The sequence below is a fragment of the Saimiri boliviensis genome, chromosome 4 (genome assembly GCF_048565385.1).
Source record: "Saimiri boliviensis isolate mSaiBol1 chromosome 4, mSaiBol1.pri, whole genome shotgun sequence".
Taxonomy (NCBI): Eukaryota; Metazoa; Chordata; class Mammalia; order Primates; family Cebidae; genus Saimiri; species Saimiri boliviensis.
Window position 1 is genome coordinate 156,421,505 of NC_133452.1, and position 14,754 is coordinate 156,436,258.

Here is a 14,754-nt window from a genome sequence, read left to right on the forward strand (position 1 = left end):
TTATGAGTTCATAATCCCATCATGAAGGCCCTGCCCTCATAAGCCAACTGACTTCCACAGGCCTCATCTCCAAATACTATCACATCAGGGATTTAGGATTTCAGCATATGAGCTGCAGAAGGACACAAATGTTTGGCCCACAGCAGATAATATAGTTGGAATAAGTATACATGCTGAAAGACTTAATTGCTGAAATGTGTTTTTCTTTGAAATTTCCAGGTGGTAGGGATTCTCGTAGGCTTGGGCATCATTGCCTTGGTGACTTCACCTTTGCTACTCCTGGCCTCCCCATGTATAATCTGTTGTGTCTGCAAGTCCTGTCGGGGCAAGAAGAAAAAGCACGACCCATCCACAACCTAAAGATTTCCGTGTTCACACGTCCGAGATGTGTGAATTACATGAGATGGCGCAGTGATAAAGCCCCACTTAGTGACTTTGCCTCTTCCTCCTTGCCAACTTTGAAAGTGCCTCTGTTGACCTTGTCTGCCAGCCTTCAGCATCGGGAAAGGCCGAATCCTGGGTGTGCGTGTTCCTGTGTAATGAGAACTGGGCTTGACAGTCCAGCTGTGTCTATGGAGCATGTCGGGAGCTTTGGGGTTGCTTGGGATGGAATGAACATATCATTTTGTCATCCAAAGGATCTCACTGGACTATTCAACTTCCAACCAAATTCAAGGAGCTTGAGTAAACATTTGATGTAACCAGTGTGTTGTCGTAGTTGGCAACATGCAAGATAACTGAGAAGCCAGAGCCTGTTGTGTGTTGATTAGACTACCACGAGAAACACAGGAGAAACCTGATAAGGAGGAGAAGGATAAGACTGCGTAAGGAGAAATCCTCGTAGGAGCCATAAAACAGGCTGCCGATCTGAGCAGTTGACATGGTGGCTGTGCCTCTGCTGGCTACTGGGTGTGCTGTCCCCAGTGTTCCCACTATGATTTGGCAGAAACACAATAGGTTTCTCCTGTGTGATCTCAGCTTCAAGAAGGAGGAAACTGCTGTGCAGAGGGAGTTGTCCTTTTTCAGTAAAAGAGTTGCAGCCTGTTAAACAATATGGTCTAATTTAGTGTTTCTCCCTTGGCAAATGTAAGTTTTCCGAGTTGGCCAGCTTGTCTCTTACAGCCGGTAGCTGTGGTCTACAAAATAGTTTCATACAAAATACTGGTAGAGTGATAGTTTCAAAACTTTGTCATAGGTAACCGGGACCTTTCTAGGGGTCTGTGTTCACACCTCCAGTAGATTTGGAATCGGGTCTAAGAGTACACATGGATGGTAAATATTAAAGTGTGTATCATTTACATCTAGAATCCATGTGACTTGGAGCATGCCTGTAATTTCTATCCATTGAGCATGCATGGATATACCCAATAGCACACACAAAATAAATGTTTACTTAAAAGCCATTCTATCCTTCTGTGGCTGAAATGGTTTATTGCAAATCTGCCTAAAGATTTTTTGCATATTATATATGTGAATTTTGGTTGTAAGTTCATAACTTACCCAAGGGCATAGACTCCTAACTCTCTTAAAACAGTGCTTAGTACAATATCTTGCCATCTCTGTTTGTAAAAACACTAATGGATAAGTGAGTCATTTATGTTTTCAAACACAGAGCAGCTTGTTTCTCAGCATAATTTATTGCTCTTTCAGCATCTGTTAGGGCAGTCTGAATACTTTCTATGTTATAAGGCACTGATAAAACAACAAAAACATGTAAGAAATAAAAAACAGAAATGCTTTATATATTTTAGTTTAAATTTATCACCTCATTGTTACTTTTTTTCCATTATACCATGAGTCAGATTTGAAAATAAGGTTTTGAAAGAATAAAACCTTTTCTCCAATGACAGGATTATTTAACTGCTATTGGCAATGCAGCCTGGTGCTTTATGAGACCTATGCTAAATGTTACTGGAGAGTTCTTGAAGCCAGGGATGCCATATCAGGAACTATTCAGGATCTATGGTATTTTCTGAGGTAACTGGGTAATAGAATATCAAATTGCTGCTATCTCTGACCTATTATTAAAGGATGATGCTTTGCCTATGTAATAGGATGTATCCTAAGTGGGGATGCGTATATTTAAGGAACTTTAATTCACATGTATATATTGATATCTGATGTATGTGTAGTACATCTATTGGTCATGTACGTTTTAATTTACGTGTTATGTAGAATATAGATGAGAACTTTGGGCAAACTTGGGAAGGGCAGCCAACCAAAATCATTTTTAATCATTTATTAGAAATTTCTCAATATTGTCTTTGTTTTCTTTTGAAACTCTAAATACTTCAGAAAAAAACTCTATTCTGTCAGTGTAATTCATATTAATATAATTACAGATTTACATATATTTGAATAGTTAATTTGCTTTGTTTTACACAGAGCCTACTGCCTCATTATAGGTAAAAGGCATTTGTAACTGCTCAGGGAATTACAGGAACTCAGCTGCAACTGAATTTTTGTAACAAGCATGTTAATAGTGGCAATATCCTCTGTTAGTAAACTCTTTAAGCTTGGTGCCATGAAGAGTCTTTAAACAGGGGCTGATTCTGAGTAACCTAAAATACTTTGTTATCAGGATGAAAGAAAATATATATGCTATTTCCTTGGCAAATTGAAGGAATTTGCTGCCTTACAGAGATAGTATCACTGAATTAGCTGCTTACTTTTTGGACAGGGCTAGGGAATGGGGGTTGTTTGTCAAACTGTTTTTCAAGAACTGATTTGATTTTTTTTTTTTTTAATGTTGAGAAGTGCCTGAAAAATGGTAAATTCTTTTGAAATGTGTGTGAGATTGTCAGAATCAACAAAACCAGGCTGGTTAAACATATCTGGTGCCCTAGAGACTGTTTACAAAGGAGAGAGCTGGCAACGGGTTTTTTTTTCTTTTTTTGGACAAGGTTTCTCTTTGTCACCCAGGCTGGAGTGCAGTGGCGTGATCCTGGTTCACTGCAACCTCTGCCTCCTGGGCTCAAGTGATCCTCCCACCTCAGCTTCTTGAGTAGCTGGGACTACAGGCACACACCACTATGCCTGGCTAATTTTTGTATTTTTTGTAGAGATGGGCTTTCCTTGGATTGCCCAGGCATGTGTCAATCTCCTGGGGTCAAGCGATCCACCCACCTTGGCCTCCCAAAGTGTTGGGATTGCAGGCATGTGTGTCACCGTGCCTGAGAGCTGACAGTTTTAACCAACAACTTTGATAACAGAGACTGATATTCTTGTTTTAGTTAATTGGCCGGTGGCAGAGTTTACCCATGCCTCCTCTCTCAGTCTGCCAGCTTTGTTCTTTCCTAGTGATTCTCTTTCTGTATTAAGAGGAAGTATGAGGTCTCCATATGGATGTTTGGATGCTATGGCAAGAATCTTTTTGTGTTTAGAGTATAGAAATAAAAAATCCATCACCAAACTGTAATCTGGATATAACAGCCCAGCATCCAGAAATCCTATGGGATGTTTTATCACAACATCTTGCCATTGTCCCATCTAGGAAATTTTCTCTTGTTTTGAGGTAGGGAAGTGAGGAGAAAAGCCATGTAGAAGCAAATGTTAGAATCTTAGGCGTCCTATTTGTTCATGCCGTGGGTATTTGCTTTGGACCTGGAGTCTGTACTTTGAAAGAGGACTTTGAACAATAATTCAGTGTGAATTTTCTTGTAGCCTGCTTCATGAAAATATTATCCGGGTTTGCAAGTGTACATGTTTCTTTGAGTGTAAATCACTGTTTCTTGGAACCCTATGTTTTTTCTTAAAAAATTATTCTGAATCTAAATATGTATTACTTTAGCCTTCCTTACACAATACTTATAAAAGACTTTTCTTTCTGTTCATGAGTGGATGCCTGTATGTGATAGTTGTGTGTATGTGTATAGCTTTAAGGACAATTTCAGAAATGCATTAGATGAATGACATTTTATAAAGCGATCACAATTGATTTTTACAGGCTATTATGTTTCATGTTGATTCATGATCCAAGAAGTTTTATGTATTTAAAAAATTGCTATTGTGTTCTATTTTTCCAATGTTGGGGGAAGAAAATAGCTGTTTTAGTGTCTCTAGCCACAATAAATGTGAGCAGGAAATCAAGTGTGTTAACCTTTGTTGCACTGCGCAATTCTAGGCATGTTCGATTTTTGTCCTCTAAGAACTAACCAAATCACTGCTCTGAATTTACAAAAGGTAACAGAATTTGCAATACCATCTATGGAAATAACTGTTGCTACTTTACTCTTAAAATAAATGGGGCCAGGCACAGTGGCTCATGACTGTAATCCCAGCACATTGGGAGGCCGAGGTGGGCAGATCATCTGAGATTGCGAGTTCGAGATCAGCCTGCTCAACATGGAGAAACCCTGTCTCTACTAAAAATACACAGTTAGCCAGACATGGTGGCACACACTTGTAATCCCAGCTACTTGGGAGGCTGAGGCAGGAGAATCGCCTCAACCTGGGAGGCAGAGGTTGCATTGAGCCAAGATCATGCCATTGCACTCCAGCCAAGGCAAGAGTGAAACTCTGTCTCTCAAAAAAAAAAAAAAAAAAAAAAGAAAAGAAAAGAAAAGAAATGGGGCCAATGTAATGCCTTTATTTGTTACATACTTTCTTATTTGTAGGTGTGATAGTCCACAGTGCCACCGCACAGGAATTGATCATTATCCAGAAAAATAACCAATAATACAGATCATTGATAAAAAATGCTGCCAAGATGATTGTAATAAAAAATGCTACCAAATGCCAAAGCCATTTGTTCTGTAAAATGAAGATTAGACTAAATGCTAAGGTCAGTTCTAACCTTCCAAAAGTCTCTTAGAGGAATGTGTTTCCTTGTTACGATTTTTAAGAAAGGATTTAGAGTGTTAAGGTCATTTCCACTTGATTAGTATTCGAAGCAGGCCTAAAGATGGGTGCCAAAGGTTAGTTAACAACTAGTGCTTGTGTTTCTACAAAACTGAAAGCAACCTCTCCTGTGCTGGTGCTGAAGCCTTTTTATTAAAGGCTAGATGCTTCTAAAATGGTACCTGCATACAAAGGTTTACAATTGACGTACAATTCAAATTTCATTTTCTGATCACTCAGTTTTAAGGAGATCAGTAAGATCATTTAAAAACATTTTTGGGTTATGGTCTCTTAATTTTCTTAATCGTCTCCTAGAATCTCAACATTAGTTCATTTTGAAAGTATGCTTATTTGCTAAACTTGAATTTGCATTCCCAAAGAAATATTGAATGACCCATTTTATACAGCAGCGATTTTAATCAGTTCCCTAACCAGCAAACTCATTGCAATGTAAATTATGAATCTGGTGATTTAGAGGAGCACTATAATTAGTTTTTTCTGTAATTCAATTATTTTCATTCGTTAGATAATAAATCTGGTTTTCTTTAGACCCTAAAGATAATGCCCAACTCTATGGGAAAAAGGAAACAAGTCTGCTTAAATGTGTTAATAGCAATTATGTTTTATTTGTATACTTTTACGTAAACTGAAGAACTTGGGAAAAATCCTTTGAGATCAACGGAGCAGAGTAGATCCATTGTATGGAGAAAGCAATGTTCTGTGTTCAAGTCTAGCTTAGGGTCATACTGATGAGTGACAGAAATGAATTATGACTTGAACGTACCGTAATACTCTTTCATTAGTAATTTTGAGTCTTTCACTCCCAAATCTTAGTCTTAAGAGAACTTACTACCCTCTCATTTATCTGCATCAGTGGAGACGTATGTAAGAACATATTATTTCAAATCATCACTTAGGGGCTGTGTTTTGGTGGGTACCCCAGATATCCGCTCATCTCATTCCTTGGGGTTTGGCTAGAGAAGGATAGTAGATGGAAGGTAATTAGAAAAATAAGGCAGTGTGCATCCGACTTGCTAATACTGGAACCAGACTTACAGCTCGATCTATACAAATTAACCCAAATGCCCAGCTGCTTGCCTCTCCCCTACAAAGTACATTGTCACGAGTTCCTTTTGATATTTACAATCAAGTCTCAAAGCAACTGTTAACTTGGATCTAACGCCTTTCTTAACATTACCAACTTGTACCAAATGTGTATTTGTAGCCTACCATTAAATAGTCAGCTGACAGTTTCAAAAGCTAGAAAGGGACTCTAAATAATGAACGTCCTTTCAATTCCATTATCTGCCTTTATGATTTTTTATTTTTATCGGTGCCATATTTGCCCTCAGTTTTGCTTTTTTTTTAGATGTTAAATCTGGAATTCAGGCTTTTGATGAGAAAGAAATTAAGTTGAATGTTGGTCGTTTTATTTGTAGTTCCTTAAGGACCCGACATGATTCAAGAGATATTTATTTTGGGGTGAGCAGAGGGGTGGTTAACATCAAGAGTGCTGAACACATTCAAAGAAAATTAACATGAAGGTATTTTTGAGGTAAGTTGTGAGACTTGTGATTATTGATCGGCCTTGACTTAAATTTTGAAAACAAGCTAATTCATTTTAAAAGAAACAAGTCCACATACCATCCTGCGTGGTGTGTCCTGAATTCTAGCCTGGCCCTGGGACTTTGGCACTACAAGGGCATGTGAAAGGGAAAGGGCTGGCAAACCTGGTGCCACCCTGGGCACAGAGCAAGTGTGGGGAATCCTTTGTCCTCCCCGCCCTCTGCCAATCCAGGTCGTGTGGGCTTGGAGACAGACACCCAGCTTGCAATAAGATGGCTTCAGTTCTAGGCCTGGCTGCGCTCTTGGCTGGTGGTATGGTCTGGGGCCAGCCCGTTACTGTACAGTGTCATTTCATCTTTATCTTAGATCAGGCTTCGGTGGCGTGAGTAAAATCCTGAATGTCAAAGTGCTTCTAAGTGTTGGTTGTTAGGAAGGTGTGAGGAGAGTGAGCCACTGAGTTAGGTGTGCTTGCAGCTATAAGTGTAGTTGATCAGTTTTTTTTGTTGTCTTGAGACAGAGTCTCACTCTGTCACCCAGACGGGAGTGCAGTGGCACTGTCTCTGTTCACTGCAACCTCCACCTCCTGGGTTCAAGCGAATCTCCTGCTGTAGCCTCCCTAGTAGCTGGGACTACAGGCACTTGCCACCATGCCTGGCTAATTTTTCTCTTTTTAGTGGAGACGGGATTTCACCACATTGGCCAGGCTGGTCTTGAACTGCTGGCCCCGAGTTATTCACTTGCCTTAGCCTCCCAAAATGCCGGGATTGCAGGCATGAACCACTGCGCCTGGCCGAGTGGTCAGTTTTTATGCAGGCATTGTTCTGAAAGGAGAAGAGGGGGCAAAGCTGGAACAGGAGAAACACATTTCAAGCTTGTCTGTGTTGAGAGAGGTATGACCCCTTCGGTAAATCCATTTCCTTTTTAGGATTTTTTATATCATTGTTTAACAAAGAAATATTTGACAAAAATAGTTATCTAACGGAATGCTTCATTAAAATGAGGGGAATATGTGGAGAGATGGATAATCTATATCAACACATTGATTTTTGTGGGGGAAGATTTATAGTAAAACCTTGGTATTTGCATAATGCCGTATAGTATGCAAAATGTTTCCTTTTTGCTCTGCATACTGTAGAAAGTAGATACTAATATTCACATTCCCCACCCCCAGTGTACAGATGGGAGATGAGACTCAGGGGTTAGAAGACACGGTACAGGTCGTACAGCAGGTGAGTGGCAAAGCTACAACTTGAACCCACATCTTGCATGAACCAACTCAGGACCTCTTAGCATTATTTTGATTTTTGTGTTTAATTTCTAAAAACACATTTATTACTTCAGTGTCTGTAGGTCAGAGGTCTGACATGATGTGGCTGGGTTCTCTGCTCAAAATTTCACTGGTCTAAAAATCAAGGTGTTGGTTGAGGCTGTATTGTCCTCTAGGGCTCAGAGTCCTCTTCTAGGCTCTCTGGGTATTGCCAGAATTCAGTTACTTCTCACACCTTTCACGTGCCCCCTCCATCTTCAAGCCTTCAGTAGTTCATTGTGTTTTTCTCATACTTCAGATCTCTTTGGCTTCCTCTTCTGACACATCTCTGCTTCCATTTTACATTTTAAAGTGGTTATGAGAATATATTTGTCATTTTCTTTTTTTTCTTTTTTTGAGATGGAGTCTCTCTCTGTCACCCAGGCTGGAGTGTAGTGGCAGGATCTCGGCTTACTGCAACCTCCGCCTCCCGGGTTGAAGCGATTCTCTTGCCTCAGCCTCCCGAGTAGCTGGGACTACAAAGCGTGTGCCACCACAACCGGCTAATTTACTGAATTTTTAGTAGAGATGGGGTTTTATCCTGTTAGCCAGGATGGTCTCAATCTCCTGACCTTGTGATCCACCGACCTCGACCTCCCAAAGTGCTGGGATTACAGGCAGGAGCCACTGCACCCAGCGCCTATATTTGTCATTTCCAAAAGGAAATTTAGCTTTTTAAAGTCTGTTCTGTTTCCCAGCCCCATGAAAGCAAAACTTTTTGATGGGTGATAGAATCTGCTTGAAGACATCACAAACTTGGGGAAGAGTTAGCAACAACTAACTTCTACCTGGGAACTGTTGACTTACAGTTGCAGTTGAATCTAGGATAGCCAAGGAGATCAGCAGTTCTGCTGCTGGCTAGTGTCCCTGGGAGGTCCACTTGGTCTGTGTGTGGGACTCAGAGTGGACTCAGAAGAAAACCTGATCTCAGCTTTCTAAACAAACCTTCAGAAGATTCAGAATGGGAGTGAATCTTGTTTTGATTTAGGAAGGACAACTCTTTTAAGAGCTGGCTTAAAGTACAGGATGGTGTTTCCATTCAAAGTAGACCAGTCTAGCAGACGGATCTGAGTTAACTAGTCACTGCCTGTTGTTGAGGGACTTGCAACAAAAGTCCAGGTCATTGCCTCTTCCCACCGCCCCCACCCCCAGCACACACATGCCCGCAGTGCAGCAATGCATACTCTAGATATTTTATAGATGCTCTAGATATTATAAGCTAGCATAGTCATGCTTTTGACTAAAAATGAAAGACCAGAGGGAAGTGTGGTAGCTCTCCTAGTCTCTTGTGGACAAGTTACAACTTCTCTTGGCTTCAGTTGCCTCATCTAGAAAATTAGGAAGTAATTGTTCAGTACAAATTAGGTTCAGTACAAATCGAACATTTTGACTGAAATGGAAAAAATATCCAGCCCCTACTGTGAGCCCTATATGCATGAGAGTAATTAGCTCGAGGGAAATTCTTATTAGACAAAGTAATTCTCAGAAGCAACTTCCAGGTGCTGCTGTGGATAATACCAAAAGCATGTGAAATATATTGTCAGTTTACTTAAAATGAGCAAATTTGAAGAGTGACGGTGGAACCTCATGGTTTATCCACAGCTCTTGGTGGCTAAAAAGACTTATAATCAAAGTTGCTTGGGGAATTTCCAGTGACATGTTTCTTCTAGTACCTATATGAAAAATATCAGGACCTCACTCTCCTTATTTGAAGCACACTATGGGCCATTATAGGTGTGTTAGTCTAAGTGGCTTGTTACTGATATTTTCTGTTTTCAGTATACATTGAATTTTCTGAAAATTGAGTTAAATTTAAGATATATTAAGTGATAGCATATAGGATAGTATATATATGTACGTATATTTGTGTGAATGAGAAGATAAATAGGCATATCGACTTTAGTACAAAATTTTTATTCAGTCTTAATGAATTTGATTTTCAAAAGTAGAACACAAAACTACTTGTGAACTTTGAGAACAATAAGAAATAAGTTTACTAAGAAAACCCATGTTAATTAAATATTCAAAGAATGCTTTAAAAGTTTTAACAGTGGTCATACTAAAACCTGGTCCTCATATTTACGTCTGATATCACAAGCGTATCATAGCCAAGGAAGGAAAATATGAACTTGAAAAAAATCTTTAGGCTTGATTTCTGTTACCTATTGTAAGGAAGACAAAAATGTGTGTTGATTGCACCTTAAAATGAAAATGATAAAAATAAGTGATTGTATTCTTCCCCCACTCCCCATTCATAATCTGCAGGGTATTTCTTGAATATTTCTGCATAATATCCTCAACTGGTATAAGAATGTTAATTTACTACTAAAAGGAATAGAACATGACCCAGAAGCATTGTCCCAAGTTAACTACTGAGGGCTAGACACTTTTTTTGTTCATTTAAAAATTTATTAAAAGTTATAACCTCCATAATTTATTAAAAGTTATAACCTCCATAGTATTTTGATTTTAATTAATTGATTTTGACTATAGAGCCAGGATCTTGCTCTGTGCCCAGGCTCGAGTACAGGGGCATGATTACGACTCACTGTAGCCTCAAACTACTGAGCTCAAGCAGTCTTCCCACCTCAGCCTCCCAAAGTGCTGGGATTACAGGTGTGAACCAACACACCTGGCCTGATTTTATTTTTATTTTTGAGACAAGGTCTTGCTCTGTCACCTAGGCTAGTGCAGTGGCATGATCTCAGCTCACTGCAACCTCTGTCTCCCAGGTTCAAGTGATCCTCCTGCCTCAGCCTCCTGAGTAGCTGGGATGGAGGTGCATGCCACCACACCCAGCTAATTTTTTATTTTTATTTTTGTAGAGATGGGGCTTCACCATATTGCCCAGGTTGGTCTTGAGCCCCCAAGCTCAGGCAATCCTCCTGCCTCGGCCGCCCAAGATCCTGGGATTACAGGTGTGAGCTACCAGATCTGGCCTGATTTCATTTTAAGGATTACATTTTTAATTACCAAAGTAAAAATATGTATCTATTTTTGAGATAGAGTCTCACTGTCTCCCAGGCTGGAGTGCGGTGGCACTATCTCGGCTCACCCCAACCTCTACCTCCCAGGTTCAAGCAATTCTCCTGTCTCAATCACCTGAGTAGCTGGGACTATAGGTGCATGCCATCACTCCCAATTAATTTTTGTGTTTTTTAGTAGGGACAGGGTTTCACCATATTGGTTAAGCTGGTCTCAAACTCTTGACCTTAAGTGATACACCCACCTTGGCCTCCCAAAGTGCTGGGATTACAGGCATGAGCCACTGCAGTGGGCCAAAATTAACTTCTTAAAGATGGTTTATCTTTGTCTTGTACCCTCTAGTAACCCAGAGTACCCTGGGGTGCACATACACCTGTTTGAGAAGCACCAACAAGTCTACTACGTTGTTATTCTAATCACTTAAGCAGGCATCCAGTACCTTCTTTGTACAAACAAATGTGTCTCAATTAGTTGCTTCAGATGGGTTAGTTGGGTTTAGGAGAAGGAACACGTTGGTCTACAGAAAGAGGAACGACCCCACTGGATCATGGCTGGTACATGCCAGGGGATTGATGTAGACAGGTGCCATGAACCAGTGGAGAAGGAGAGAGATTGTTGGAACTTTTCAATTCATGTTTCATGGAGATGGTGCTGGATCAGCGTGTTGAAAGACAGGATTGTGATCAGCAAGGGGATCACAGAGAGGAGGCACGATGACAGCCATGTGGCATGGGGAGTGAGAAATAACTGAATGAAACAGAAAGATAAAATACTTGTGGGATGCAGAAACAGAGAACCTTGAGTGCCAGGCTCCTGTGTTGACCGGTTCTTTTTGGGGTGAGGAGCCATTTTGGGGTTCTGCGTTTGAAGAGTGTGGGGTGAGGTGCAGTGACTCATGCCTGTAATCACAGCACTTTGAGAGGCTGAGATGGGAGAATCACATGAGCCCAGGTGTTTGAGACCAACCTAGGGAACAAAGCAAAACCTTGTCTCTACCAAAAATTAGCTGGGCGTGGTGGTGTGCACCTGTGGTCCTAGCTACCTAGGAGGCTGAGGTTGGATGACCACCTGGTGCCTTGGGAGGTTGAGGCTGCTGTGAGCCGTGATAGTGCCACTGCACTCCAGCCTGGGCTACAGAGGGAGACCCTGCTTAACAAAGAAAAAAGAAGTGGTATTTGCAAAGCTGCATTTTCGCAGGTTAATCTTACAACAGTCTGTTGGTTCAATTTCAGGGAGAGAAGCTGGAAGTGGCATGGCCAATTTAAGGACAATGCTACAGTAGTCCAGCTATCATTTCATGAGAGCCTGGTCCAGGGCAGTGCCTTCAGGGAATGGTCAGGGGAAAGCAAATGAGAAAGATCTTACATAAGACAAACCAAAACCAATAAACATTTTGGTAACTGTATCCTCCAACAAACTAGTGCTTTAAAAAGGTTTTCCATTGTAATGTTTTCTACTCAAACATGTTACTGTATTGGATCTCAAAACCTCCATACAATTTCTATTAGTCTTTACCCAGAACCAGCTTAGAAAGGGTTTCATTAATGTGAGGCTTACTCATAGGACTCACCCTTAATTCATTTTTGGACCAACCAGGGAATAAATACAATTACTCATAGGGTATGATGAGGGAACAGACAGATTGAATGCATAAAAACTGAGTGGGAGATGCATTTCTACTTGGTTTTATAACTTTAGTGAATTCTTATGAAAGTAGGGGGTAGAGGAGAGTTTCTTAGAGTGATGAATTAATTCTAATTTAAGAAATGCTTTCAACCCAAATGCCTTCACGTTTTTTGGGGAATGTCAGGAGCACTGAGGTACATAAGTAGCTTGACAAAGACAGGAAATGGAGTTGACTTCTGAAAGTGCTTTGAGGAAGTTAATTGACCATGTTGTTTTCATTTACTTGGAAAGAAATTCTCTTCGAAAGTACATGAGGTCTGTCTTCCCCTCCGCTGCCACTCTGTCTGCTCATAAGACAAACTGATGCAATCTGATGTTGTATACTTCCATCTTGTACGTGAGGAACTAAAGCTTGTCATGAAACCACTTAACAATTCTGCTATAACTGATGATCAGCTTGTCCTTTTTAGAATATTCTTTCGCCTTATGCCCATGGAAACCATTTGCTCTCTGTAGTCTGACAGAGTGGCTGTCAGAGCTCTGCCTGATGTGATTGAACCCAGAGACCAGGGAAGAGAGAGGAGGAACATTGTATTCTGGCCAAATTGGCCTTCTGTTAGTCAATATCTATTACTTTAGGAGGGGAAAGAAAGAAAGGAGCTGCCTGTCGTATCAGAGACCAGCATGGCATTCACTGCAACAAAAAGTGAAAGAAAAGCTCAGCTTCCCTAGGTTTCTTGTGTGCCGATCAGTTAATGCTAAGGGAGGATAAGTGAAAGTTGAAGAAATGCTTGAATAGTTTTCCTAAATTGCTCCATAAATTTTGGAACTGTTCCTCTGTCAATTCTGTTAATACATGGGTTACATATATACATATGTATGTATTGAAACATGTGCCTCACTCCTACATGCAAATGTTCCTCTATCCATTCTGTTAATATATGTGTTGTATTGAGAGGGTGAAAATTTTAAGAATTAAGTCATGTAGAGGTCTTTAATAAGTAAAACAAATTCTGAATCTCAGATTGGTGTTTGTATCCGGTTTCTTCATAGTTGTTCCTTTATTGCCAGATATTTGTCTATTTCTTAGCCTTTTTAGATAATGAGCTCTTAGATTTTATGTTTGCTTTCTCATTTATTAATTTGGCTTTGTTATTAATTTTTCTTCCTGCTTTTCTTGTTTTGTAATTGCTTTTTTAAAAAAATTTCTTGAGTTGACTGAATCATTTATTTTCATTCTTTCTTGTTTGTTTAAAACTGACTTTTCCTTCCAATATAATTTGATAGCCTTGAATCAATTAAATAATGTTATTATTGGTATTTTCTGCAAAATAAGTAATCGTCATATTGATTTTCACTTTCATTCAACAATTATTTTGGTTACATAGACTTTGGTTTTGTCTTGCTTCCCCTTTACTTTCTGCCATGATTTTGAGGCCTGCCCAGCTATGTGGAACTGTGAATCAATTAAACCTCTTTCCTTTGTAAGTTACTCAGTCTTGGTGCATCTTTATTAGCAGCATGAGAAGAAACTAATATACCTTCCTTTCAATTTGTCTGTGAACCTAAAGCTGCTTTGAAAAAAAGAGTCTTGAAAAAGAAGTGGGTGGGGGCTGGGTGCGGTGGCTCAAGCCTGTAATCCCAGCACTTTGGGAGGCCGAGGTGGGTGGATCACAGGGTCAAGAGATCAAGACCACCCTGGTCAACATGGTGAAACCCCGTCTCTACTAAAAATACAAAAAATTAGCTGGGCGTGGTGGCGCGTGCCTGTAATCCCAGCTACTCAGGAGGCTGAGGCAGGAGAATTGCCTGAACCCAGAAGGCGGAGGTTTCGGTGAGCCGAGATCGCGCCATTGCACTCCAGCTTGGGTAACAAGAGCGAAACTCTGTCTCAAAAAAAAAAAAAAAAAAAAAAAAAAAAGAAGTGGGTGGGATATATAGCTAAGAACTCTGCCTCAAGAGCCAGATCATTCCAGTTTTGACCCACGAACTCATTACTGTCTGTGTGACCTTGGGAAAGTTACATAACATCACTGTGCTTTATTTTTTTTCTGTCTGTAAATTGGGAATAGACGTTGTTTCTAAGTTTGATGTCTGGTACATAGTAAATGCTCATTAAGAGTTTGTTGTTTTTATCAGTATGTATCAAAGTAGATTGTATTTATTTTCTTTCTTTCTTTTTTTTTGAGATAGAATCTCCCTCTATCGCCCAGGCTGGAGTGCAGTGACATGATCTTGGCTCACTGCAACCTCTGCCTCCTGGGGGCAAGCAAATCTCCTGCCTCATCCTCCTGAGTAGCTGGGATTATAGGCGCTTGCCACCATACCTGGCTAATTTTTGTATTTTTAGTAGAGACAGGATTTCACCATATTGGCAAGGCTGGCCTTGAACTCCTGACCTCAGGTGTTCTGCCCGCCTTGGCCTACTAAAG

At 40.3% G+C, this 14,754-nt stretch overlaps 1 protein-coding gene across 13 annotated transcripts in view; it reads left to right on the forward strand.

The window, feature by feature from the left end:
- Nucleotides 1-13,814, forward strand: part of RNF144B (ring finger protein 144B) — a 206,887-nt gene extending 193,073 nt beyond the window's left edge. For all 13 annotated transcript variants that reach the window (XM_074398493.1, XM_074398492.1, XM_074398494.1 and 10 more), the window contains one exon: nt 220-13,814. In XM_074398493.1, the coding sequence (XP_074254594.1) occupies nt 220-360 (141 nt within the window). In that variant the 3' untranslated portion in view covers nt 361-13,814. The remainder of the gene's footprint in view (nt 1-219) is intronic.
- The last annotated feature ends 940 nt before the right edge of the window (nt 13,815-14,754 follow it).